The sequence below is a fragment of the Chenopodium quinoa genome, unplaced genomic scaffold, assembly GCF_001683475.1.
Source record: "Chenopodium quinoa cultivar QQ74 unplaced genomic scaffold, ASM168347v1, whole genome shotgun sequence".
Lineage (NCBI taxonomy): Eukaryota > Viridiplantae > Streptophyta > Magnoliopsida > Caryophyllales > Amaranthaceae > Chenopodium > Chenopodium quinoa.
Window position 1 is genome coordinate 4,978,198 of NW_018743697.1, and position 26,052 is coordinate 5,004,249.

The 26,052-nt window shown below is 34.9% G+C and overlaps 4 protein-coding genes across 7 annotated transcripts; 2 read left to right on the forward strand and 2 right to left on the reverse strand.

Moving 5' to 3' along the window:
* Positions 1 to 2,102: 2,102 nt before the first annotated feature.
* On the reverse strand, positions 2,103 to 4,825 carry LOC110684423. Its single transcript, XM_021860883.1, has 3 exons — positions 4,628 to 4,825; positions 3,281 to 3,397; positions 2,103 to 2,772 (listed from the first exon to the last, which is right to left on the reverse strand). The coding sequence occupies exons 2-3, from the start codon at positions 3,305 to 3,307 to the stop codon at positions 2,311 to 2,313; spliced, it is 489 nt and encodes a 162-aa protein (XP_021716575.1). The 5' UTR covers positions 3,308 to 3,397; positions 4,628 to 4,825; the 3' UTR covers positions 2,103 to 2,310.
* A 2,406-nt stretch (positions 4,826 to 7,231) lies between these two features.
* On the forward strand, positions 7,232 to 8,834 carry LOC110684425 (17.4 kDa class III heat shock protein-like). Of its 3 annotated transcripts, none has more exons than XM_021860887.1 (3): positions 7,232 to 7,617; positions 8,067 to 8,298; positions 8,397 to 8,834. In XM_021860887.1, exons 2-3 carry the CDS (start codon positions 8,098 to 8,100, stop codon positions 8,649 to 8,651), a joined length of 456 nt encoding a protein of 151 aa, XP_021716579.1. In that variant the 5' UTR covers positions 7,232 to 7,617; positions 8,067 to 8,097; the 3' UTR covers positions 8,652 to 8,834. The 3 variants fall into 3 exon arrangements, with proteins under 3 accessions (XP_021716579.1, XP_021716578.1, XP_021716580.1); XM_021860886.1 differs by having other exon boundaries at positions 7,236 to 7,617; positions 8,075 to 8,298; XM_021860888.1 differs by lacking the exon at positions 7,232 to 7,617 and adding an exon at positions 7,632 to 7,760 and having other exon boundaries at positions 8,075 to 8,298.
* Positions 8,835 to 8,962: 128 nt separating this feature from the next.
* Positions 8,963 to 21,266, reverse strand: LOC110684424 (CCAAT/enhancer-binding protein zeta-like). Of its 2 annotated transcripts, none has more exons than XM_021860885.1 (17): positions 21,117 to 21,266; positions 19,035 to 19,781; positions 18,719 to 18,794; positions 17,329 to 17,448; positions 16,510 to 16,585; positions 16,276 to 16,344; positions 16,069 to 16,149; positions 14,853 to 14,924; positions 14,401 to 14,493; positions 14,082 to 14,207; positions 13,402 to 13,485; positions 13,100 to 13,243; positions 11,419 to 11,508; positions 11,072 to 11,154; positions 10,601 to 10,975; positions 10,125 to 10,342; positions 8,963 to 9,913 (listed from the first exon to the last, which is right to left on the reverse strand). In XM_021860885.1, the coding sequence occupies exons 2-17, from the start codon at positions 19,771 to 19,773 to the stop codon at positions 9,189 to 9,191; spliced, it is 3,171 nt and encodes a 1,056-aa protein (XP_021716577.1). In that variant the 5' UTR covers positions 19,774 to 19,781; positions 21,117 to 21,266; the 3' UTR covers positions 8,963 to 9,188. The 2 variants fall into 2 exon arrangements, with proteins under 2 accessions (XP_021716577.1, XP_021716576.1); XM_021860884.1 differs by having other exon boundaries at positions 8,963 to 9,911; positions 10,120 to 10,342; positions 21,117 to 21,265.
* A 1,422-nt stretch (positions 21,267 to 22,688) lies between these two features.
* LOC110684426 (40S ribosomal protein SA-like) lies at positions 22,689 to 24,861 on the forward strand. The gene is made up of 5 exons (XM_021860889.1): positions 22,689 to 22,955; positions 23,420 to 23,682; positions 23,804 to 24,001; positions 24,103 to 24,316; positions 24,487 to 24,861. Exons 1-5 carry the CDS (start codon positions 22,829 to 22,831, stop codon positions 24,573 to 24,575), a joined length of 891 nt encoding a protein of 296 aa, XP_021716581.1. The 5' UTR covers positions 22,689 to 22,828; the 3' UTR covers positions 24,576 to 24,861.
* Positions 24,862 to 26,052: the final 1,191 nt, after the last annotated feature.

The window sequence follows — 26,052 nt, forward strand, 5'->3', positions numbered from 1 at the left end:
GGTTTCACGGTTCGGTTTGAAAAGTCCCAGCCCTACATGTAACATCTCAATCTCTCAATTTATCACTGTTTATTTGTACTCCGTTAATTTGCAGAGGTGATGACTGATATTGAAGGCTTTATAACGACTTGAAGAGTGAGTCAAGACATGATCAGACAGTACAAGTGTACAATTACATTCTTCTCTTATAACTCTTTCTTCTTTACTCTCCCCATCACTTGATTTTGCGTGCTACTTCAATTGCTAGTGGTCACACCGTACCCCGTCGTCTACGTATGTTTTGATAGCCACAACCTAGGTTCGTTTTTATTGATGGTTGATAGGTCTTGACAATTTTTGTTGTATAACGGTATCAATAGTTTTACTTAAATATATAAAATCCACATACATATAGTCATATATGAGTTGATGAGTACGTATTGTACATCCATTAATGTTATTTCATTTCAATCATTGTCATATTTTGATTTATGTATTAATTAACGTGCATTTTCTAGCCGTTTATATTAGAGATTATTATAATATTAATTTTCTTTTTTTTAGAATTTATTGAATTATATTATTAATCCATTAAATTAAATTGGTGACATTTATTTTAGTATTAACAAAATTTCATTAACAAAAATTTCAGTATATTATTAAGCATATATACAGTATATATATATATGAAAATTAAGGCCACACCCCATTGATATCCACTATCAACAAAAATATGTTGATATAATGGCATTGTTGTAATATTTGGGAACTTTTTGCTGAATTCCACATGCTCAATGTTGGGATGATGATGTATTGATTAATATATTAGAAAACCATTGTAGAATTGTTTACTCATGTAATCAATATTATACCCTCTAATTGATACGAATGGCCAAATAATCATTTTACCAACACCATAGGAATTACAGTTGATTTTACCCACACCACCAACATACGAGTATTTACCTGTGACCAAATGCAAACTAACAGATGAGCTAATTAAATACCATCCATTAAACAGTTTTAGAACCCAATTAACACAAAAAATCATTTTTAGGTTTCGATTTTGTTAATTAGTGAACTGGAGAGCAACTTCAAAGAAAAATTAAAATTCAAATTAAAAGAACTTTTAGAGACGGATTAAATGATAAATAATTTGAGTTTTATTTCATATAATATGTATTTGAGATGGGGAGACCATATAACTTTCTATGCAGATGTGGAGATATATAAAATGAATTGTTGTTTATGATCCTCATATTATCCTCCCTCCTTCCGTGACCTCCTCCAACCTCACCACCACAACAAAGCAAATCAACCACCGTCTTTGGCAATTCTCTATGAAAACATAGTCTTTGAATATGCTTGATCAATATGTAAAAGAGTAATATACGCGTACAATGTACCAATTACCAAGCATGCTCTTGTGCATTCAAGAAACGGTGTACTAAACCAATTAAACTAGAATTAGAACAATGGTTTTCATGAAGAATTGCCCACTACAAGAAAAAGGGTAATTAGCGACGGCCAAAGTAGTCGCAAATCCGTCGCAAAAATGGATTTGCGACGGATTTGCAACTACTTTGGTTCGTTGCCAAAGACCTCGTCGCAAATCCATTTTTGCGACTAATTTTTGAACAGTCGCAAATTTAGCGACAGATTTGCAACGCCTTTGCAACTACCATTTAGCGACTAACTTTCAAATTTTAGCAACTAAATTATTGTCCATCGTAATATATTTGCGACGGATTAGCAACTACAGAGATCAATATTTTAAGACTACTTTTACGACGAATTAGCGACTGCAAGACCAAATTTTTGCGACTACGAGACTAAACTTTTGCGACTACGGAGACTAGTTTTATTGTGACGGATTTGCGACTATTGAGACTAATGTTTTTTGCGACGGATTAGCAACTACATACGAGACCAAATTTTTGCGACTACAAAATTAATTATTTGTGACAGATTAGCGACTACTGAGACTAATGATTTTGCAACTAACCAATTAGTCTCTAAACCAAATTTGCAGTCGCTAAATATTTGCGACTAACTATCAATATTTGAGACCATAATTAAGCGACAACCAATATTAATCACAAAGCAAAAAAGGTACCCACGCATAAATTCAAATAACCAAAATGTTAATTTTATTCAAATATCCAAAATATCAATCAATTTTGTATCAATGTATTAAAAAACAATATTTAACTTATAAGACTAATTGTTCCAAAAGTCACCTCCCATATAAAAAAAAAGCTACTTCAAACAAGAATTAATGACAATGTAAAAGGCCAGTTGTTCATAAAATTACCACCAAGAAAATAAAAATCACTTAGTTATATCACGAGAGCGGGTGACTGCAGGCGTAGGAGGCTTATAAGGACGGTAAACTTGTTTTACAAGTGATGCCATTTCCTGCAATGTTTTTTGCATAGTTAATTTTTCCTTCTTCCATGTAGCCTTTTCGATCTCATGATTTTCGACGAATTCCTTAGCACATTTTAAGCTCTCTGCCGCTATTTTTTGGCTTTCTTCTACCTTGTTATGGTTTTCTTCCGCCATCTTCTTTAGTTCTTCAACTTGAGAACTTAATTGAGAAATCATGGAAGGAGTGGAAGATGAAGCAGTAGATTGAGAAGTAGGATCATTCTTGTAATACATTTGTGAAGCACTCCCTAAACCGTAGACTTTTCCTTTCTTTTGCCCACCTACAAACTCCAAGTAGACTTTGTCGGGATTTATCTCAATTCCTTTGTTCTTACATTCCTCAAGTTTTTCCATATATTCTCCCTGCATTAAGATATGTATTAGTAACTATGATCTCAAATGTTAAAACTTAAATAAACTAAATACATTTAAAAAAAAACAACTATAATAAAAATACAAGCAATGACTCGGGACATCGTCCGGGATAAAAACTTGTTTGGACTTCTAAAACACAATTTAATTTAATTGCTTTAGAGCAGCTAATAGAGTAACAAATAATTTAATTGTTTTTTTTTTAAATAAAAAAGGTAACACTTATAGCAAAATAATTTATGTAAGCAGTTATTAGTAAAAATTTCGGCAGAGTCTCCTTTGTAAATTGAAGAATCCCCTCCTATAGGGTATGGCTTCAAAATAAACCTGTCTCAATTCACATTGTGCCATACCACATTAATCATATGATTAATGCCGGCAAATCATTCTCATCCTCCAACTCAATCACACAAACAAATAAACAATCTATAATATCTCCAAACATTAACTACCACATTTTTTTTTGTAATCTTAGCAAAATATAGAAGTATACTCATACCATGACTTTTTGAGACTTGTCACCCATCAATTCAACTTCATCATTGCCCACACAAACAGAATGAGTGCTCTCATAAACTTCAGCAGCAGTTGGTAAAATTCCATCCTTTTTCTTTGCCTTGTATTAGAAGAAGTTGTTAGCACTAAAAAAAATACAACAAAACATGGTATGCTAGTAAGGAGTTGACAGTGTCTTTTCTAATTACATTTTTGAGTTTCAACATGTTTCTATACAGGTCTACTCTTTTAAATAAAAATCATGAGAAATATATATATTTCTATAACTATTATACTACGTACTTACACCTCATTTTTTGTTGGTCTCTCTCTCTCACTCTCAAAAAAAAAAAAAAAAAAAATCTCCAATGGAGAATTTGGTAACATGGGCACGCTAAAATCACTTGATATGATAAATTATTATCTGAGAAACACATATTTAAACTGATGTCCCGTCTGTTTTGCTGATGATATAATTTGACTATGTGAAGCACTACAATCAAAGGTGGACATTTCATTTTCAATCTCACACTCAAATCTATGGTGTAGGACCATTAATTATGAGTAAATTTAAGTCAGATTCATATACAATTACATAGAAAAATAAAGCAAAGGACCATGAACACAAATTACAAATTGTATGATTTATAGCCTTGCATACAAAGATTGTCAGCATGACTTATCACTTATCAGTCACACACAACAGATTTAGTAATGAAATACCCACCAATTCCCCTGCTCCCTCTCGCACACAGCAGCCCACCAAAACCTTGCTGCAACTACCAACCACATCAGCCCACCAAAACCAATCAACATCCCCTGCTCCTTCTCCTTCACTCACGCATCAAGCCATCAACCACCACGCATTCCAGCCTTACCACCAACAACACCACACACACCAGCACCAACCACCGCCAAAACCGCCAGCATCTCCTAAAACTAATTAGCCACGCACCAACACCAGCAGCCACCCAAACCAAACCAAAATCACCACAGCAGCCCCTCACCAACACCACCGTCAACAACCAGCAACAATTAAGCAATTCGGCCCCTCAATTAAGCAAAATTTACTCACAATTTGCATAATCATTAACCAAATTTCACGAAATAAGGTTAGTCCAATTGCGCAAAAAACCAGCCACACATGATTCAATTATTCGTTACCAAGAAAAACTAAAGTAGCTCGATTGAAATTTCAGAAAAGGATCCAAATAAGCCTTAATTAAGCACACATAATTGAACCCAATCTCGACAAAACGGAATTCTAGCACCACGATTTCACTAATCACAAGCATGAGTAAAAACCTAATACATCAAAAGCAAAATTAAGCTTATGAATTAGAAAACAAACCTTAAATTGATGATCAGTGGAGAACGTAAACTACACTACAATAGAGATTCTGTGCACGGAAGTAGCGATAAATTTGATATTTTTTTATGAAGAGAGTAAAGAGAAGAGTATGTAAAGAGAAATAGAGATAAACTGCACTACAATAAGGAGTTATAGTTCTTTTTTTTTTTGGCGGCAACAACTTTATTATACTAAGGGTTTTCTTTAATTCTTTCTTAATAAATTAAAAAAAAGAAGTAGCGACAACCGTATTAGTTGCAATAGTAGTGCAATTTTTAGAAAAAAAATGATTTCAAAATTATTAACACTGACAACTACAATTTAGTCGCAAATTATTATAAGAGTGTCGTAAATTAGCGACTGCATAGCAACTATTATAAAATCGGTTGCAATTTTTTGCGACTACTCGTCTATTTCAGTTGCAAAAATACTTTTAGCGACTGATTATTATGGTAGTCGTAAAAATCAGTCGCTAATTAGTGACCGCATAGCAACTACTGCAAAATCGGTTGCAAAATTTGCAACTACTCGTCTTTTTCAGTCACAAAAATATTTTTTGCGACTAATTATTATAGTAGTCGCAAAAATCAGTTGCTAATTTCCCTTTTTCTTGTAGTGGCCGAAGAGGGTGGTTGATTCGCTTTGTACATACAATGAAATGGTGTAGTATACTGATTCGCTTTTCATAAATCTATTACCTTAGACCTTACAAGTATGGTTAAGTGGTAGAAATTCAATTCCCTTACATCTTCCTCACTGTCAAGTGTCTAACTCATCAATACTATATTAAAATTTCCGTGATGGGTTGAAATCTTATTAGACTCCAACTCACTTAAATTAAAACAATGGTTTTACTATCATCATGTAAGAGTAACAAATAAAAAGTACTATTGAGCTTGCAAGTTGCATTTTGGTGGTGGTCAAGAAAGTCAGATTTTAGTTGGGTTTTAGTCTTTTGTTCTTCGACCACAAGGCCCACAAAGTGTTCACTAGTAAACCAGTCCAAAGAATTAGTACCCTAAAAGATTTTATAGTCAAATTGCATGTGGAATTACTAATTCATGACCATCTATGTAGGATTGTAAGATTTCTTTGTTTGCGAATCTCGTACTACTTAATTAGTTTTCATTTTCATCAATAGCATTTGAATGATAAGTTTTGAATAATTCATTAAAGGATAGTATTATTAATTACTTCGTATACTTCAGCTAACTAAGTATGCCAAGTGACCCAACTTAACTCTTTGAATCTTGAGTCAAACTCGACATGGCCCATTTAGACCCAGTGTTGACTCAAAACAATTGCAATTAAAGTGATAAGGTAATGATCATATATGATAGAGTATATAAACCAATAATGTGCATTACATCACTTTTGGTTTTAGGTTGATTTAATCCTATAACATGGTATCGTAGTTCAAATTTTATCCATCTCAATAGGCTCTCATATAAGAGATAGAATATATAAATCAAAATTGAGAATCCATCTTTCAAAAAATAAAAAATTGGGAATCAACCGTCTCAAAGCCGACTGATTTATACCTCGAATAATATCACGAATAACATAAACTGAATTCAAAATTATCCGACCCCAAGCTAACCCTACTTACTTATTGGACCAAGTCTAAACATACATTTTGTCCACACATAAAGCTCAATGGTAAAGCCATACCGCACGGTGTAGAATAAAGTTGGTATGTGTTATAGAATGAAGTTGATAGTGATTAGCATAAAGTTTTCAATTTGGTAGGAGACACAATCTCTCTACACATGGATTGCCTACACCCAATAAGATACTCTCAAGTGAGTCAAGTCACTCTTCATCAAAATTTACTGTTTTCTATTTTAAATTCTTCTACGTATGGTCAATTTATCAATTATCACCCCCTTCATTATGTCTTCTTGTTCCTCTTTTATGTTAATTTTGCTCAATGTGTATTAATGTAATGAAAATAACATTGCAAAATTGCATGAAGTGTAAGTAGGAAAGTATTAGATGTAGTTTTAGAACATGTCATGTATGATTCATAATGTCTCAATTTAATAAGATAGGATAATTACTAATGATTTAAAAGCAGATAGAAAGATAAGATATAATTAGTACTCCGGTAAAAGTAAGAATGTCATGTATGATTCATAATGTCTCGTTTTAAGAAAGTTTGCCTACGCGACTTTACAAAACGCATTTTTTTTAGCATCCAACTATTGCTCGTCAGAATTTGTAAAGTGACTCCATTAATGACCATTATACACCGTAATACGGAATATAAGGGTCTGTTCTCATTGACTGAACTCAGCTGAACTGAACTGAACTGAGCTGAAATGAACTGGACTAAACTAAACTAAACTGAACTGAATTTCAACGTATGAGAACAGACCCTAATTATATGAACTAATACTCGTACTTATTGTGCCTTAAATATGGTTATGTTAAATACGGAGTAGGATAGAATATTATTGTTAACGACTACCAAGTACAACTCTATATGAATTTCATTTGAAATATCATTCCGTGTATATAGTTTCCAATGCTAATAATCAATATCTTTAATATTTAATGATGATGATTTTATTCACCAAATTGAAATATATTTTCATTATTTTTTTTGGGGACGGGATTTAGCTAATTGATTCCTTAATTTTTTCAAATGCATCATAATTAATCTACAAGTATTTAGCTAGAGTATTTGTCCCTTATTCATTTTTCTTTACAAGTAAATAACGAAATTCCGTACAAATTTACTTCACAAAAAAAAAAAAAAAAAAAAAAAAGTTGTACTCTGTAGTATGGAAAACAAAACCTCGAGACTCCATGGGACACGTTTGAGCTCCACAATGTTCCAGATGTTTCGAGAAAGGAGCAGAAATGTTGGGAAAATTATCCAGAATTCTCTCTTCCAATTATTTAATTCCACCTTTTTCCACTTCAACTTCACTCTTCGACGCGATTCTCACTTAATCCACATCAATTTCAATTAAACTCTCGTACAGGTTAGTTCATCATTTCTTCACTTTTATTATTTTTGATTCTTGAAAATAAATTATCATGCCTTTATTTTTAGATGAATTTGTCTTGTGACTTTTGTCTCCTTGAGTGTTTACTGAGTTTCATACTCTGCTTTACACTTTATTTGGTGGGTTATTGCTGAAAATTGAGTTGTGTTACGGAGTATTTTTTTCAGTTTATATAATGCTAGATAATACTCGTAGATTTTGTTGTTTGTACGTACCTAGTGAGCTATTGTTGCTTTGGTCGTGTGATTTGAACTAGTAATGTGTATACGGGCCGAACTTAGTAATTTGTTTGTTTTGAGGTTGTATCAAGAAAAATCACAATAATTAATGTATTGTCAGGTTGATAGTGTATTTTGAATCACTAATGTGAATACTAAATCAAGCAAACGATTTAATTTCTGAAAAAGCTAGCTAATTTTTGATAGGTTTTCAGGTGTTTTCGAGTAACCAGAAATTATGGCACTAATTGAGGAAATGGGAGGTTTTGGAAATTTGATGAATGATCAAGACCTTTTAACTAAGGTATTAAACCAGTTTACAAAACGAGACATGAATCCTGGAGATAGGACTACTACTCCTTTAGCTGATATCCTTTCCAACCCCAAGGAATACGTTTTCTACATCGATGTCCCCGGCCTCGCCAAGTCTGATGTTCAGGTACTCCCTGAGCTCGAACCACAATGCTAATTTCGATTCGTGTTGAAAAGTACTTTAGAGGCGGTATGTTCTTATGAAGTGTTATGTTTGTAATGTAGGTGCAACTGGAGGATGAGAATATACTAGTGGTTAAGGCGAATGGGAAGAGGAAGAGGGAAGATGGAGAAGAGGAAGGTTGCAAATATCTCAAGCTCGAAAGAAGTCTTCCGCAGAAGATGATGAGGAAGTTCCGGTTACCTCAAGATGCTGATGCTTCTACCATTTCGGCTAAATGCGAAAATGGAGTTCTTACTGTCACTGTCAAGAAGATCCCTCCCTCTAAGCCTAAGACTGTTCAAGTTGCTATCTCCTAGAATGTTCATAGAGCAGGGCGAATTCGATTCGAGTAGGATGTAATGAGTTTGGGGTGTTAGATTTGTAGTTCTTTCCTAGGAGCTGGTAGCAAAATAACTGTAGCTGTGTGTTTAGACCAACTATGTGGTTCAAGGATATGTAAGGCAAATTGTGATTAGTATCTAATGTCTTCCAAGTGCCAATGAGCTTGTGTGTTTCACTAATTCGACGACTAACAAGTGGTATTAATGAGTATTAAACTATTAATCATGAACAAAAAAAAAAATGCATAAGAAATATCCAGAAAATGAGGAGACTTAAAATTTACTTGATAATTGAACAACAATACTTGAACAACTGATGAGCTTTAATAGTACAAAATTTTCAGTAATTTCACCTCTTTAAGTTACAAAATTTTACTGGTAGATGATGGTTTTCAATTGAAATTTCATTTTTCATATTCATGGGAAATAATTCAAAAATCTAATATGCTAAATTTTATAAAACTTTTTAAGATGAAGTTACAAGATTGCTTTAAATAGAACAAAATTAGCACCTTAATTATGGGTTTTGCTCTTCTTTTTCTTGTGTTTCCTGTTCTCTGTTTTCCTACCTTTCTTGTTATTGTCACTCCGAGTGTGTTTTCTTTTCTTTGGTGACTTCTCGACCTTACCTTCCTCGTCTGATTTTTCCTCCCCTGAACCATCATCATCATCATCCAGCATGTGCTCATACTCTTCAAGGCTAGCAAAGGGAGAGGCTGAAGACTTCTTCCTCCCCTTCTTCGATAAGGGTGCATCGTGACCAACTTCATCATCACTAACATCGTCCATGTCACCAATCTTGATATCATCATCACTCAAATCGTCTAAATCACTTATTTCATTTACACCATCACTATCACCTGAGTCAAAACTATGGGCATCAGCTTCACCATCGTCCATGTCCATCTCATTTTCACTAACATCACCAAGTAAATCATCATCTTCTTCATCGGCAATCCTGTCTAAATCATCATAATCATAATCTCCATCTTCTTCCAAGGGAGGATCATTGGAATCCAATAAGTTATCAATCTCGTCATTGTCACTATCGTCACCACCATATAAATCTGCTGCTTGCTCTTCTTCAGCCCCCTTCTTCTGCTTCTTCTTCTTCGGTTTTGTTGAAGCAGTCATCTTGTTTGCATAGAACTTGTGAAATACTACGTCCTCTGGGGGTACATCAGCTTCAGCCAATGCAAGGATTTCAGGCCCAATTACATGCTTGTTCATGTCGAGCTGCACGATAATCAGTAATGAAGACCAATTAATTCACCATTACTTCATCCAAACCTCAAACTTTTATAAGAATTATTGCAAACTAAAACTCACTGAAAAGTATGAAGTAGCTAAACTGAAAAAGCATAAAGTGATGAAAAAACTAACAAGCTCTCTACCAAATCAAGAATAAGATAAGTAGGTTTTAGGTGCAACTTAAAACACTGACCTTCTTAGCAGGTTCAATTTGAGAACCACCATGCCATGTGCTTTGCTTAGGCTTCTTTTCCATGAACTTGTCCAGAAAAGCAGTCAAAGAAAGATCATTCAATGGGTTTCCATTGTAGACGATGGTTGCTCCAGATAGAAGAGTCCTCGCCATGGTTGAAACTGATGGGTGAGTGTGAGAAGACAGTACAGTCAGCTCCCACCAGCTAGTATGGCCAGCATTGCTGTAGAAAAGTTTACATAAGCATTATAGTGGGAGGAATGGAATTGAAAGACAATCGATCAATAATAAAAAAAATATATATATATAAAAAAAAAAAGAGAGAAAAAAGCATCATAACAAAGTAACAAGTACTCGTCATTTTCAACTACACTGGAAATACTCACTAGCTCATTGCTAGCAATCACAAAGATTGTTATTGAATATACCAGCAATAATTGCAACTGTAAGAAAAGCATTAGATTATTTGCAAAACACATACCAAAATGAGGGCTCTCGACGTCGAGGATCGTATCCACCAGGAAGTAATTGCTTGGTCAAGGACTCAAGCTGGTTTCCATTGTTCTCAGACAACTTGCTAGAGCTAGATTCCTGGGGTCTACCAACATTCTTTTTCATGAGTAAATCTTCATCTGACACATCTTCGGAAGAATATGCTAAAGAAACTTCCTCGTCTTCAGAGGAATCGTTGTCTGAGTCCATTTCAATGTCATTTTCGGCAGACTTTCCCTGTTCATCACCACCATTACTGCTTGGCAAATTAGCTTCAGTACCAGGTATATTTTCGGTATCATCAGGAGCATCTTCAAAATGTTCAAGATCTTCATCTACTGCCTCGTTTTGAATTGCCATATTCCTGCATCAGATTGCATCACAAGTATCTCAATTAGATCTTAAAAAATGCAAAATTCTACAAACAAAACAGGATAAGGACACAAAATCTGATCCTTACCAGAGAGGTGGCCTTGATTTGAGGACTTCTGAGAGAAGAAACAGGCACCCGCAAGCATACTGAGGTGGCTGTTGAAGTGAAACCTGCAGGAGGAGTAAAAGAGTCAACCTTTGCTTATTGAGCAGAGAAGTAAAAGCATTAAGTGCAAGGCAACTCTCACAACTCAGAAATTCATTGCACGGGTCAAACAGACATAGGATGATAAAGTAAGAGAAAGAGAGTTGGAGAAACTCCATATGAACGTGGTTTTGAGCAGAAACAGAGTGGGAGGAACTCAGGTTTCAATGTAAAGGGAGCTTCACAGGAGACATAAAAAGATTAAACAATCAGAGAAACTAACAGCTAACCTGTAATAGACGCTTTGAAAATGCAGCTACACGCTTTAAATTTACATCGCTTTTCATAGCTCTTAGTAGTAGTCCTATGAACATTTCTGCCTGTAATACACATTAAAACCAGAAAGTCACTTTGAATAACATAAATACTATATGAAATTATGAAGTATTCTACAATCTGAGGGTATCCAATAAGTATGCTTGTGAGATGATACAACGAAATAAGATATAAGGCTTCATCTCAAAATCACAAACAATAGAGCACTATGAGGAACAAGACCTCTATGCATTGCTAAATGTATCGTAACTCAAATCATTATGGCATCACTATTTGGCAAGCACATGCATAGACAAAGTTATCCATCTTCATTGGCAATAAAGAAATTCGTCGTATCATTAAATTGTGCACTACTTACATATGAGCATCATAAAGTAGCACACAGTGGCCTTTGGATCAATGGTCTTGAAGAAATCTCTTTGCTATTTTAGCTTTTTAGGGATAAGATTTCATGCATCCAACTTTGCAAAACCCTTCCTAGGCGAGCGCAGATTCAAAGGCATTGTTGGTTTTGAAAAACTGAAAAGGCTTTAAAATGATTTTCACAATCAATTGAATCATCACCTGCTGCATTCTTCCATTCTCATGGTTCCATTTTCACTACTACTTAAATATTTATTTTTTTAGAGTTTGTCAGCGTCTCCCCAATGCCTACCAAAGCTCACATCTATTATGTATGCTAGATTGTTTCCAATTGAACCTAACCCAATACAATCATAGCTCCACGATTTTATTTTTATTTTTTTATTAAAAAAAAAAAAAAGTTTATGCAGTATTACATACGAGGCAAATTTTTTCCTTAGCATGTCCTCGACTACAATTGGATGTAAGTTCTTATAAAGTTTCTAAGGATATAGTTCATATTTTCCAGCTTGGGTTTGGCTTATGTGATGTGTTTGAAAGCACTTAAGATTTCAGAAACTCAAATGTTTGCCAGCAAGACAGCAAGGATTCCACTGAAAACTGAGAGCTTTAATTTACTGAAACAACTTGATGAGTTTCATAGATTCTTTTGAAGGGCCCATGACAAAATTTAAACCATAATTTATACAATTAGCCTTGCCACTGCAAAGCTCTAGGTCTTTCTTAACAACTTTTCATCTCCACCTCCCCTTAAGCCCCAAATTAATTCACTGAGACCTTAAAAAAGGGGTAAAATTCTCTGCAACCAGACTGAATTAGCAATTGTATCCCACCACAGTCCATTCTAAGCAAATTTCCCTTTCTCAACAAAATGGCCTACCTAAGGCATCTTACATAAATGAGTGAGATCATGTCTAACTGAAGCTCATGGCTACTCAGAAGACAAGCTAAAGACCAAGGCTACCAGTTCAAAAGTTAACCAAAATAAGAGAAGACCTGGATATCACAGGGAAACTCTGCTTGATTTACAGACCAATGAACTTTGCCTAACTTTTGCAAATATTGTTTGCCCGGTGATGATTTTCAAAGTCGGATGTTAATTGTCTGTAGTCTCTACTCATCATTCGAACAGCAGATCACAAGAAGTTAATTAAATAGAGAGCGAGGCTGCAGAGGCATGTATGAAAGAAAATGGCAATCCTTCTAGGTTGCATCCAGGTGTATAAAAGCAGTTTTGCATTAAAGTTGAAGAAAAAGTATGAGACCACCTACCTTGGAGGTATTAAGAGCAGCAGGAAGTAACAATTTTGCATACAGAGCACGATAAAAACGATCACTGACAACTTGATTCTTGGAAGAAAGTTTATCCAGAAGCATTAATGCTTGGATACTGACATTAAAGTTTTCTGAATGAACCTGCAAAGTAGTGACATTTTAAATCTTGACACAAATATTTCAAATTGCGAAAAGTCTTACCATAATTATAAATGTTTCTATCATGAAAAGATAAATACAAGATGATAAATTGATAATGATATTTTTTAAATATCATATAATTGGATTTATGAACTTACGAGACGGAAAAGCATTGGAGTCTGGACATCAACAATTTCATCTACTTCATCCCCAGAAACAAATGGAAATGCCCTATTTACTCCCTGAGAAGAGCAGAAAAAATGTGTGAAATTAATGAACAAGTGAGCAAGTCCAAAAACTACCCAAAATTAGATACAGAAAGAAGCACAAGATATAATCAAGCAGAAGCATTTGTGATCTTGAACAGAGTACAGTAAAACTGTGGGTCTATTGACACAATTTCCACAAAACAGAGATAAACTGAACATCAATGCCAGCCCCCAATTAAGAGCTCCAAGTCTCTTATATTTAGCCTCCTAAAAGTCCTTGAGATATGCAATTAGTTACTCAGAAAATGCTCATCATTCAAGCATCAACACTGAAACAATCAATTTCACAGTTTGACAACCATGGGAACAACCAAAGCGGTAAGCCAGCAGCATTTTATATTCACCAAAAAAACATGATAAAAATATTGAAGTCAGTTTAATGAGCAATAGTTTCCTGACTTGCAAGTGAAATATTAACTCAAAGATTCAAGAATAAGATAGACCCTCAAAATACCGGGGAAAAAAAAAGTGAAAGCAGACCAATAATAAAAATGCTTAAACATATAACTATACAAGTAACATTGTGTTATTTGTGTAGCCAACCACTGGCACTTCTTTCAAATACTTACTGTCAAAAGAACAGATAAAAGCCGTGAATCCAATTCCACGTGAGAATCATTGTCCTCATTAGTTGATTTTTTTTTCTCTTTACTTTCATCATTCTTTTGACCATTTGCTGCCCCGGAGATCAGTATCTGAAATTCAAAGTCCAGATCCGCAATTTAATAAATATAAAAGCATGATTTTTTTATTTTTTTGTTTTTGTTTGGGGGGGGGGGTTAAGTAAGAACTACAAGAAAATTAATATTTAGAAGTGCAATCATGCAGATTGGAACTAGACTGCTATAGCAAAAGGGGAAAAACATTACATAGTTAGCAAATGTTTACCTTAAATAGTGCAAAGTACACATCTACCAAACGTTTTGCTACCTTAGGCCCATCCCCCTTGTGACTTAGGCGGGTTTTACTCAGAAAAGTAACCTGTAAACAAGGAAAGACAAGGATTAGAAATAATTTCCCACTTCTGCCATATCTTCCCTAGCTGAATATAACTTGCACTGATAAAGGTAACCACCCATAATGAAAAAATAGTACAACCAATTTTCAAGGGAAAAATAGTACAACCAATTCTGAAGAGACTTAGAGCTCAATTTATATTTTTACAGTATTAACATGATAACATCTAGTAAGTCCAAAGTCTCACTATTTAGAGCTTCAAATAACAAATTAGAAACCAGACTACTCACGTTCTATGATATCATGGTAAAAAAAAACAAACAAACAAACTAGAGGTATAGATTTCAGGTAAACTTAGTCAAACAAGTAGGTGGAAGACATACCGCACGATACTTGGTACGCAACCCCAAGTGTGGCCGGAATAAAAATGAGTCCACTTCATCAATCACCACAGCCTGAAATTGCAAGGAGAAAATAAGTTTTCAGGCATCTAGTGAGGCAAAGAAAAGACGCAAATTCACAAGTCAATTGTAAGATAGCATGAGCAATTAAGTAAATTACAAACACATTAACAACTATTTCAGTTAAATACTAAGTATCTTATGGACCTAAACAATACATAAACATGCAAGAGAAAAGTCTCAAGAAGTGTAGAACTTCTAGACAAGTAGATAATAGCTAGTATGTAGATTCTTGTCAGACATCTCAACACCATGAAACAGTTAAAAATAATATTGTCACCAGTAGAGTATTAGGCTAACCAATTAGATCTGCAGAAACCTGTCCTCGTTTAATAACTGAGATTTTCCAGCCAAATAAGAAACACATGATACTAAATTAAACACCCACATTGGCTCACTGTTTTTTCAGTGATGAACCAAGGCTTACTCAAGTTAACATCCATTGGCCACACATGTTTTAAAGCCACAACTTTCACAACTATCTTCTAATACAACTTCTCTAATCTAAATGCAGTTTAGAGAACATGAGTTTAAGACATTTACTCATGCTAATGGTACTAGAATCATAAAATATGAATATAAAATACAATATCTCTACACTTCAGGTTGGCAGTTTTCAAAATTGTTGGTTTACTGGGATTCTATTTTAACATCAACCATAGTCCATAGTACCCCAACCTATGCCTTAGTTGTCCTGCCTGAAATCTGTGGGGAAAGGGTCTTATTACATACGTATGGCTGTTACATCTGTGAGGCCTTAGTCTTACTGCTGCAAATACGAAGAGGCATTGCAAAATAGTAGAAACTACATGAAATGTTTTTATCTGAACAGCTACTAAAGTACTAAGTACACATTAGGTGTTCAGGCTTCAGCATTTGAGAATAGATAAGCAACTTCCTATTCCAGATAACTCTTCTTTGACTATGATCCTTTTCCCGGCCTTTTGTTTTTTCCTCTTTATTTAAAATATATACTACGTATAATAAGTTCTTACCAGCTATTTTCTAGTATGTTTGTTTAATTTGAACAACAAACATAAGCTTGTTCTCAATACTTGTTCCAAAAGCAAATACAATTATCATTGAAAAAGGGAAGCAAGGCCCAGTCATGTAAGAAAAAAACTATAAACAGCTTTACCTTCATGTTTGGATGATCAGACAGGAGGTTAGTCAAGTAATAATCAGCATTTGACGCAGCCTTGCTGTCAGGATCCCCTAGCTGTAAATCATCAAATCAATGAAAAAGATGTCAAACAAATATATAATAGTTCTTCTAAGCTCAACATGAGTATAGAGTGACTATGAGAAATGAAGTTTGGTTCATCAGAAATCATTGCAGACTTACTTTATTGACTAAAGCAGTTAGTAACCTCCGTTCTTGCTCTGATTTACTCCGCAACAGGGCATACATTATCTACATGAAATAAGAGAAAACAAATAAATTATAGAGCATAAATACTACACATCTGGATAACAATTATCTGATAGTAAAGCGTCCCAATGGAATAAAGGTGATAGAAGATAAAAGAACGCGGATACATAAATTTAAGAAAAATCAGTAACAACTAAAAACCCTGACCTTCAATGCCTTGTCTTTAAGTACACGCAACATGTCTTTTGATGCCTCCTCAAGAGCAACAACAAAACGTTCATACCTAGCATGACAAACCAATGAAAGTAAGAGTGGTAACATAAGATGAGGGGGGATAACATAATGGATTCATAAGTCCATGGCTAAATTATAAATTGTGGTAGTTATTCATGCCCTAATGATGACTGTCCTTTATTCAACTAGAATAAGTCAATTCAATAACATGTTTATCGCTGATAATCATTATAATAAATTAATGTCCTAAAACATATTGGTAATTTTCCTAAAACTGTTTTGATTGATGATAAGAACTTATATAGTTATATGTATTTAATCATGTATTATCTTTCAATTTAGCTCGGTAATTATATATTCTAATAAAATGAGGATCCCTCCCGTCCCTTCTCCCCTCGCACAAAATAAAAAAAAGAAGTCAATTGTGAGTAATTAGAAATTAACATTCAAGGAAACTAAAATAAAAAAATGAAATATAGTGAGCTGAAGAAGTTATAAGCAACTTCTAGATATACCAATTCAATATTGTAAACAACATATTTTTACAGCTGCATACTCATTATAGTAGGAGCATATGTTGAGTAGAATTGACTATGTATGACAATACAACTATACAAGTCATAAGAGGAGCTAAAGCTCAAGCCAAGTTGTTCCAGTTTGAGGTTTAGGCCATGGAAGAGCAGTTAAATCACTGAGGTATACCATGTTCCAATTTTCTTGCTTACTAAAACTAAACATATATCATCTAAAATTTTCTCTAAACCAATCATAACTAAGCAATAGACAAGATACCTTGACTTCAAGCATTCCTCCCAATACCAGAACAGCAGAAGAGAATAACCATCTTTTGTTTCAGGAATATGGCTGAGGGGCCTCTGTATAAGGGTCTTCAACTTACGATCAGGCAACAGACTGCAACATAAAGAGTATTCAACTACGTTGAGCATATAAGACTTAAAATGATTTCAGAAGCTAGACATAGATGAAGGCAATTCCATACCCATATTAAAAACAACAATCTATAAGCATGTGTCAAGGGAAAGTGACATTGAGCCCAATGCGATAATATACAAGTATCAAAGAAAGAACCAAGAAACAGGTTGTGGATAAAAGCCTGCCAGAGGGTATCCCAACTCTTCTCTACTAAGCTCAGAAGTCAATCGTCTGGGACCCCCTCTGTCAAATAAGTACAGCCTCTAGAAAGGAAAGAAAGAGTGAACAGTTACACTTTGTGTAACAAATCACAACAATTTAACAGTAACTTAATTTGAGTTATTACAAAAGCAACATTCAAGTGATTTAATTTCTATGGTCAAGCCATGAGATAGAATGTAATTTTTCATTGATTCCTCATAACATTATTCTAAGGCCCTGTTTATCTTGCCATAAAATATAAGGTTCCGGGTAGGGATGGCAATCTAGTCCGGATCCGACCCTACTCCGCCCCGATCCGAGTTAAAATATCCATTCCGAGTCCGAGAAAAAAGTAATCCGAGTTCGACTCCGTTAAAATAATCCGACTCCGAGTCGGAGGAGGGTCGGAGTCGGATCCTACAAAAAATCCGAGAAAAAAATCCGACTCTGACAAATGTCCGACTTTAACGGATTATCCGACTTCGACTCCAATAGATAGTGGATTTTTGTGTGGGTCATGGTGGCATTGGGTCATTGGGTGTGGGTTGTAAAGGCCCAAATAGCCCAACATCTCAAAGTATATTGAATAATGAAAAAAAAAACTCGGAGTCGGGTCGGATCGAAGTCGGAGTCGGATATTGAAGTCGGAGTCGGAGTCGGATGTCGGAGTCGGATGTCGGATTTAACCTCCGACTTCCTGTCGGGTCGGAGTCAGATTTAGCATAATCCGCTCCGAGTCCGACCCGTTGCCATCCCTAGTTCCAGGTCTATTAAATTTAGAATAAGAGCTGATAAGTTCATAATAGTTCAGCTAAGGGCCATTCTTAATAAGTTCGCATACCACAAAGTAGGGCTAAAAAGTTTAGAAGGGTCCAGATCAGGTCTTCAAGATTTTGATAAAGCTGAACGGTTGAAGGTTGTGAAATACTTCAAAAACATGATTATATGTAAAATCAATGAACAAACACATTCTAGTTGAGCAGCTCCATCAAGTATGACATATTTGGAAATTAAAGAAGATTCAGGACACCAAAGAACAGACTTAGACCTTTGTATAAACAGCTCTTTAAGAGCTTCAAAGCCAGAAAGTGCATGACGCTTCCCAACTTTCGATGTCACCATTGCTGCAACGGAGAAAAACACCAGTATATATGAACCAGTTAAAATTGAAGCAACAATGCATTAGAACATTATTCTCCTTTAAAATGTAGTTTTTACGTATAAAAAATAGAGCAAGACAGCATCATGCGACTCAATGGACTACACCAAACTACCAAAAATCCAAATATGACTACTGAGCAAAAAGTTAAAAGCAGAAAATAATACAGTATATAAAGGAAGCATGTAGTGAACAAAAAAATTACCTAGAAGTGCATCAAGTGCTCGCATATTGGCAATTGGGTTATCACCGATTAAAACTGAATAAGCCGAAACCTTATCAGTAGCAGTTCCAGACCTTTGTGTGGCAATAAGCATTTTTATATCCCCGTTTTGACCCCTAGAAGCCTCATAATCCAAAGTATATTGTGCCAATAACCTCTCTCCAAGTTCCTTCTTATTTGCCACCAGACTCTTCCACTCCTCAGCATTTCCCATTTCCACCCTCTTTTTCTCTGCACCAGCCATCACCTTCTCCTCCAGTTCCCCTTGGTCTACATGCCATGTCTCCAATGCACTCGCTTTCACCAACAGAAGTTTTGGGAGATTCCTAAACTTGTCAAAAGATTTCTGATAATTATTACTAATATTATTGTTAGCAGCGGAAACATTGTCATTCTTGTTAAATTTCCCACTTTTCGGGTCATTATTGAATTTAGGTTTTTGGGCATTGAGATTCTTGTTTTGGTGCTTTTGATTTTGGGGTTTTTGTGTACTTGGATTCTTGTTTGGGGGCTTTTGGGACATATGGCTTTTAGTTTTAGACGAACTCTTTGGTTCTTCGGGTTTCTTTTTCTTGGGTCTGAAATCAGAATCATTGAAGCCAGACGAGGGCAGAGAAGATGCAAGACCGAGAGAAGACGCAAATGATGCAACATCTGATTGGATGCTTCCTACATCCTCTGGTTTACCTTGGGAGTTCATCTTGGTCTTTGGATTCCCCATAAGCACACCTACAATAGATGAAAAAGAATAAAGTTTTAGGATTACAAGTGCAACTGTGCAATTACAAATTGAAAAGAAACTACAAAAAATTAAAAAAAAAAATTAAAAAAAAAAAACACCATTAAAATGTTTAATTCAACATTTTAACAAACACTTTAAGAGCAAAGCAAATTTCAACCAGAAAAACATCAAACAGCTGCAAAATTACAATATTTAAGCTAAACTCATTCAAATTAAAACCCAATTCTTCATCTTCCTACCTCTAACATCACTCCCTTGCATAAAATTTAAGTGATGAATTATCAATAAGTACAGAACAATCATGTCCAAACCAAATTAACATATTTTCCCAGCAAATACAAAAATCCCAAACTAAGATATAATTTCAATGTCAAGTTCCAAATATTTGTTTAACAATTATTGCAACAAAGTTCAAAACTGACAGTTTAGCACAACAGAGAAATCAATGCACAAACAAACTGCATTATACAATACTATTGGGGATTAATGAATTTGATTTTTTTAATGTTTTCAAAGAAGAAATTACAGAAAGCATCCAATGACGGATCTAGGAATTTATGGGTGATGTGTCACCGTCACCTATCAATCGTCACCCATCGACCGCATAAGGATGATTTTGTGATAGAGGAGGAGTATTTTGTTGAGGAGGAGGATGCATTTTGGGACTTTGTTATATCACACGTTTTTTCTTTTTTCATTATGAAAATTAAGTCGCAATTTCAATTATATTAAACAATCCAATATAGTCAAAATTCAAAAATACCCAAGTTAATCATACAAACATAAACTTTCACTTAGACACAAATCAAAGCTAAACTTTATTAATCAAGCAAAGAAACCAAATCATTACAAACTGCAGCATGCACTTGTTGTGGATACTCATCAAGCCAAACCCGAAACCCCTCGAAACTACGACTCAAATCAGCTAAGCAATGGGCAACATGGTTGCCCCTCCTTTTGACAAAAGTAAAATACATACTCCGACAAGACTTGGCTAAACAAAGAACATCCCTTAAAATACTACTCATAGCAGTAGGGGAGATAAATTATCAGTTCCTACAACAAAACTTCGGAAACCAACCTCCATAAACAATAACAATGCCCAATGTAATATCAACTTCTAACTAAAAATCAGAAATGCCGAACTATACAACTTCCCATGAATTTGAAACCCTAATTGTGTAAAATATATAACAAATCATCAATTTCAAACAACACCAACACTAATTTGATGAATTAAATAACAAAAACAATTAATTTAAGCACAAATTAACCCAGAAACTCATGGATGAGAACTAATTTATACATGAGAAATGAGTTACCAGAATTTGAAAGGTGGATGACTGGACGGTCGGACGAACTGACGGATGCCGGAGGGTACGGTGCGCGGCTGAGCAACTTCCTGGGGTGAGTGTGAGGAGAGCAGCGTTTGCTGTAGTAGTTTGAGGTTTGAAGGAAGAACGGGTGAAATTATGAAAATTAGAAAAGGGTATAATTGTCAAAGGAAGTTTTTTGAAGAAAATTAGAAATTAGGGTTTACCAACAAAAAAAATACTTTGTACATTTTATTTTTCAATGGCTTGATGGTAAAAAAGTAAAATTATGTACATATGTGTTAGGGATCGGAATTTAATGGAGGTGAATAATTAACCAATAATATACTAGGTATACAATAACCCAGCTTGTTATTTAACTTAGCCATTAAAAAAAAGTTTTGGTTATTACATGTACTAATAGCTTTAGAAAATGTTACCATCTGTAATTCATTCTTAAACATTGCTTGTTGTTCTCTTAGATCGTACAATAAAACTAATTATTTTATTATTATTATTATTAATATTCTTATTATTAAGGAGGACATTGAAAGGGATTTTCGTTCTTGGAAGTAGAAAATTAGTTAAAATTATGATTTAGCAACAATGATTATATTTTTGGATAGACAAAATACTCTTTTTTAAAAAAAAATTAAACAACAACTAGAACAATATGATCCGTACTATTTAACACATAATTCAAAATGACTATTTCATTATCACATAATTTTTTAAATATTTTATACATGGTTTAGCATATTTATGTTTTAAATTTAAAAATTTGACTCACAAAGTGAAATTATTTACATGGTCTATATTGTTGTAATCACTATTTAATCATTTCCTATATTAAGAATCATAGATTTTATTAAGAATCATACATTTTATTCATACAGGCTATTTTGCACAACTTCTCTCACTAAATCAAACAACTACCATCCATTGGTGTATATCATGCTACATTAACAATTTAACCTATAGTTACATTCAATGATTCTCGTTGTTGTTGATAGTTCACATGATAACTACGTGAACTTTGGAAGTGTAGGCCATGTCATTTACATGTCCGTGCTATGCTGTTGGTTTAGGCTTGTGGCAATTAAACACAAAGAACCTATCAACCCCAAAACAACACACTTTATCTATCACATTAATCAACTTTTTTATGTGTTGAGTAGAGGTGATCATAAAATTGGACGACCCTTTACATTATGTCTCATGCCCAACTCGAAAATAATAGCAGGCTAGTTATCCCATAACGATTTTTAAGATCGGGTTTGAGTTTTTAACTAAAATTGTATTATTAAACTTGCCCAACCCCGTTCTAGTTTTGAATTGGATCGAACTAGACTAACGGGCCAGGCCATACTCGATCACCTTTAGTGCCAAGTCAAGCTAATTTTTTTTTAAAAAAATCATCAAGTTCGTTGCAAAATTATCAAATTCATAATCTTTAGGTAAATTGGGTTGGCCTCTAATATTGTTTGTTCATCCCTAAAAAAAAAGACCCGGATATAAATGGAATGACCCGAATAATAAAAATGGGTCAAGTAGTGATGATATAAAACCCCTAGGGTTTACCACTCCACATCCCTCTTTTTAAGATAAACAAACAAAGGCCGCCTTCGCCTGAATCACTCTCATTTTCTCATCTCATCTCATCTCTCTCTTCCTCTCTCTTCTTCACTGAAGCTTCGAGCTTTTCTCGAGCATCATCGAAAATGGTGGCGAAGCTATTAACCCAGAAAGAAGCTGATATTCAGATGATGTTGGCTGCCGATGTTCATCTCGGCACCAAAAACTGTGATTTTCAGATGGAGCGTTACGTCTTCAAGCGCCGTTCTGATGGTAATTTATCCTTTTTTCTCTCTTAATTTTGTTTGAATTTCTGGGTTTTATGTTTTTTGTTTGATGGTATATAATGTTAGATTTATTTTGAATTATTTTGAAAATAGATATATTTTACATATAATGCATCTAAATGATAGGAAATTATTGATTATAATTGGAGATCTGTTAATGGGATTTTCTTCGCTGGTAATTCAAAGTTTCTAATGATTAATTGGTTTCTATGTTCATTCAAAATTTGGAATTTTTACGCTTTTAGCAATTCTGGGTTATTTGAGTTTATGTTGTTAATTGGTTTGATTGAATTTTTTTTTTTAAGGATTAGGGTTTTCATTTTAATAAAGGGATTAAGAGGAATTTCGATTACATTGAACTTTCATCAATTATAATTGTTAATGTGGAAATCTAGCATAATTATGGTGCTGAGGTCTAAGAATATGAATGTGTGGAATGGTTATGAATAGGAATTCACATCATCAACGTAGCTAAGACATGGGAAAAGCTTCAAATGGCTGCTAGGGTTATTGTTGCAATTGAAAACCCACAGGATATCATTGTTCAGTCTGCTAGACCATATGGTCAGAGGGCTGTCCTCAAGTTTGCTCAGTACACCGGAGCTCACGCCATTGCCGGTAGGCATACTCCCGGTACATTCACTAACCAGCTTCAGACCTCGTTCTGCGAGCCCCGTCTGTTGATCCTTACTGACCCCAGGACTGATCATCAAGTAATTTGCGGAATTCTCTCAATTTTGTTTGATTTTATGTTTTGGTTTTTGTGTTGTGATCTGTTTGGATTGATCGAATTATGTTGGGGAACTTGTTTTCTCTGAACTCTGTGTATTACAGCCTATCAAGGAAGCTGCCCTTGGTAACATCCCCACTATTGCCTTCTGTGACACTGATTCTCCCATGCGTTACGTGGACATTGGTATCCCTGCCAACAACAAAGGCAAGCACAGCATTGGTTGCTTATTCTGGCTCTTGGCTCGTATGGTATTGCAAATGCGTGGAACCCTCCGCCCAGGACAGCAATGGGACGTCATGGTACTTAAGCCCCTTTTCTTTAGCAACATGGATCTAGTCTTGAGATTACCTTGGTTTTACTTGCCCCTATTTGTTAATCATTGTTTGGCTGTTCTGTGCAGGTTGATCTATTTTTCTTCAGGGAGCCTGAAGAAACTAAGGAGCAGGAAGAGGAAGAAGTTGCTCCTGTGGCTGACTTCGGGCAGATTGAATACGGTGGTGGTGCAATGACTGCTCTTGCTCCTTCTGATCAATGGGCATCACTTCAGGAATGGGGTGCTGCTCCCGAAGTTGCACCTGCTGCTCCTGTTGCAGATTGGACTGCTGCAGTTCCAGGTAATACAGTTACTTCAATTTACACTTGTGTGGAGATTAGACTAAATGTAATTGCTTAAATAAATATTGACAATCTTGATTGATTAAGTTCCTTGTACTTTTGCATGTATTACTTGTTTTTTGGGAATTTTATGCAACTATGGTGTGATTAATTTATGTTTATTATGCAGCTGCCGGTGATGGATGGGAAGAGGCTGTCGTACCTCCTGGAGCTCCTATTGTTACCCCAGATGCTCCACCAGCCACTGGTTGGGAGTAAGATTTGCCTGTGTGGGTTTTGAAATTTTTGTTGCAGAAACTGTATGGAAAGCCAGACAATGGAGCTCTAGTTTTCAGTTGAGTTTAGATGTAGATGCTTAGTTGAAGGGCAAAATTCTGTTTGTTTTACCCTCTATCTTTTGTTTTTTTTTCAACCAATTAACGGGATCTATAATTTTCAACAGATAGTGCTTTGCCTTATATTATTGTTCCAATGTTCAGCTTTGTTCCATGTCTTGTTATTGCATAGTAATTTGCTCTTTTGCATAGTAATTCTATTCTTTCCATGTCTAAGTCTCAAACTGATTTAGATTGTGCTCTATCTGGTTTTTGTGATTGATCAAATTTCTTCGTTATCTCTTGGCATGTGTAATCTGATTGATGCTTCCTTTTCAATTAAAAATGGTGCTTATTACTATTTAAGACTTTGCACAGTTGAATACTGGTGTCTGGCTATTGCAGGTTGCCCCAAAATTCACCATTAGTTTGTATCGCTCTACGATAAACTTGGCATCAAATATTTCTACTATACCTCTGTTTTAAAATATAGTGTCTTTTTGTTTCCATGTTATACAAGATGGGGTATACTTTTCCATATCTTAGGTTCTGCATTAACAAAATTTATGTGAGAACTACACGATCAACCTATTGATGTCTCACTTGGCTGTGTGTTTATATTTGGTGAAATTTTTAGTCGTTCTGATGGTTTGACTGAGAACATAGAATTAGGTATTATATTATGGAATAGGAGTGCAGTTTGGATGTCATTATTATAGCTACATAGAAGCAAACTTTAGTATGCTGTGGCAAATTCGGAAGTACTGAAAAAACGTTAGGGTACTTTGTATTTTTTGATGGGCTTTAAATTAAATAATAAAACATCGAGAAGTGATCATTAGACTACACATCTACTGATCTACTGTATGACAGTAAAATTTATTCAAGGAAGAAAGGTCAATGTATGCAGAATTGCGGACATGGCAAAAACAATATTCTAATTCTATTTTTTTAAAGTTCAAAATATGTAGAATCTGTGTTCCTCTTGTCTTGTAACTTAATTTCTGGATATAACTGGCTCTTTCAAGATGTTCGTACTCCATAGCATCTTTCTGTAATAAGATTCAACCCTTCTCTGGGATAATGATGACTTTGCGATCATTTATTCATCCCATGGGGAGGAGCAATCCATGTGTTGGTACGATAAACCTTAGGGGCAGGGCAGGGCAGGGCAGTAGATGAAGCCCAAAGTAACGACGATGTAATGCGATTATTTATTGTTCCAGGATGTGAAACCTGAAATGTGCCTCTACTGATCAGTGTTTGTTTGGGTATGAAATGTGAAGCAAGCCATCTTAGCATCTGGGTTTCTGATTAATTCAGATGCCAGACCTGAACAATTGTGTTAGTAATGGCTAATGGGTATATGCCCAAGAGTTGGACTTTAGATCTTTTGTGTTTTGAAAAATCAAGTATGTGAC

Excerpts from the sequence above, each read along its gene's own strand:
- LOC110684423 (XM_021860883.1), bottom strand. The coding sequence starts at position 3,307 with ATGGGTGACAAGTCTCAAAAAGTCATG. Across the intron at positions 2,773-3,280 it reads ACAAGTCTCAAAAAGTCATG|GGAGAATATATGGAAAAACT; the intron begins GTATGAGTATAC and ends ATCTTAATGCAG.
- LOC110684424 (XM_021860884.1), bottom strand. The coding sequence starts at position 19,773 with ATGGGGAATCCAAAGACCAAGATGAACTCCCAAGGTAAACCAGAGGAT. Across the intron at positions 17,449-18,718 it reads AAAGAGCTGTTTATACAAAG|TCTGTTGCCTGATCGTAAGT; the intron begins GTCTAAGTCTGT and ends TTTATGTTGCAG. Across the intron at positions 16,586-17,328 it reads GAGGAATGCTTGAAGTCAAG|GTATGAACGTTTTGTTGTTG; the intron begins GTATCTTGTCTA and ends TTGTCATGCTAG.
- LOC110684425 (XM_021860887.1), top strand. The coding sequence starts at position 8,098 with ATGGCACTAATTGAGGAAATGGGAGGTTTTGGAAATTTGATGAATGAT. Across the intron at positions 8,299-8,396 it reads TCGCCAAGTCTGATGTTCAG|GTGCAACTGGAGGATGAGAA; the intron begins GTACTCCCTGAG and ends TTTGTAATGTAG.
- LOC110684426 (XM_021860889.1), top strand. The coding sequence starts at position 22,829 with ATGGTGGCGAAGCTATTAACCCAGAAAGAAGCTGATATTCAGATGATG. Across the intron at positions 22,956-23,419 it reads CTTCAAGCGCCGTTCTGATG|GAATTCACATCATCAACGTA; the intron begins GTAATTTATCCT and ends GGTTATGAATAG. Across the intron at positions 24,002-24,102 it reads GACAGCAATGGGACGTCATG|GTTGATCTATTTTTCTTCAG; the intron begins GTACTTAAGCCC and ends TGTTCTGTGCAG.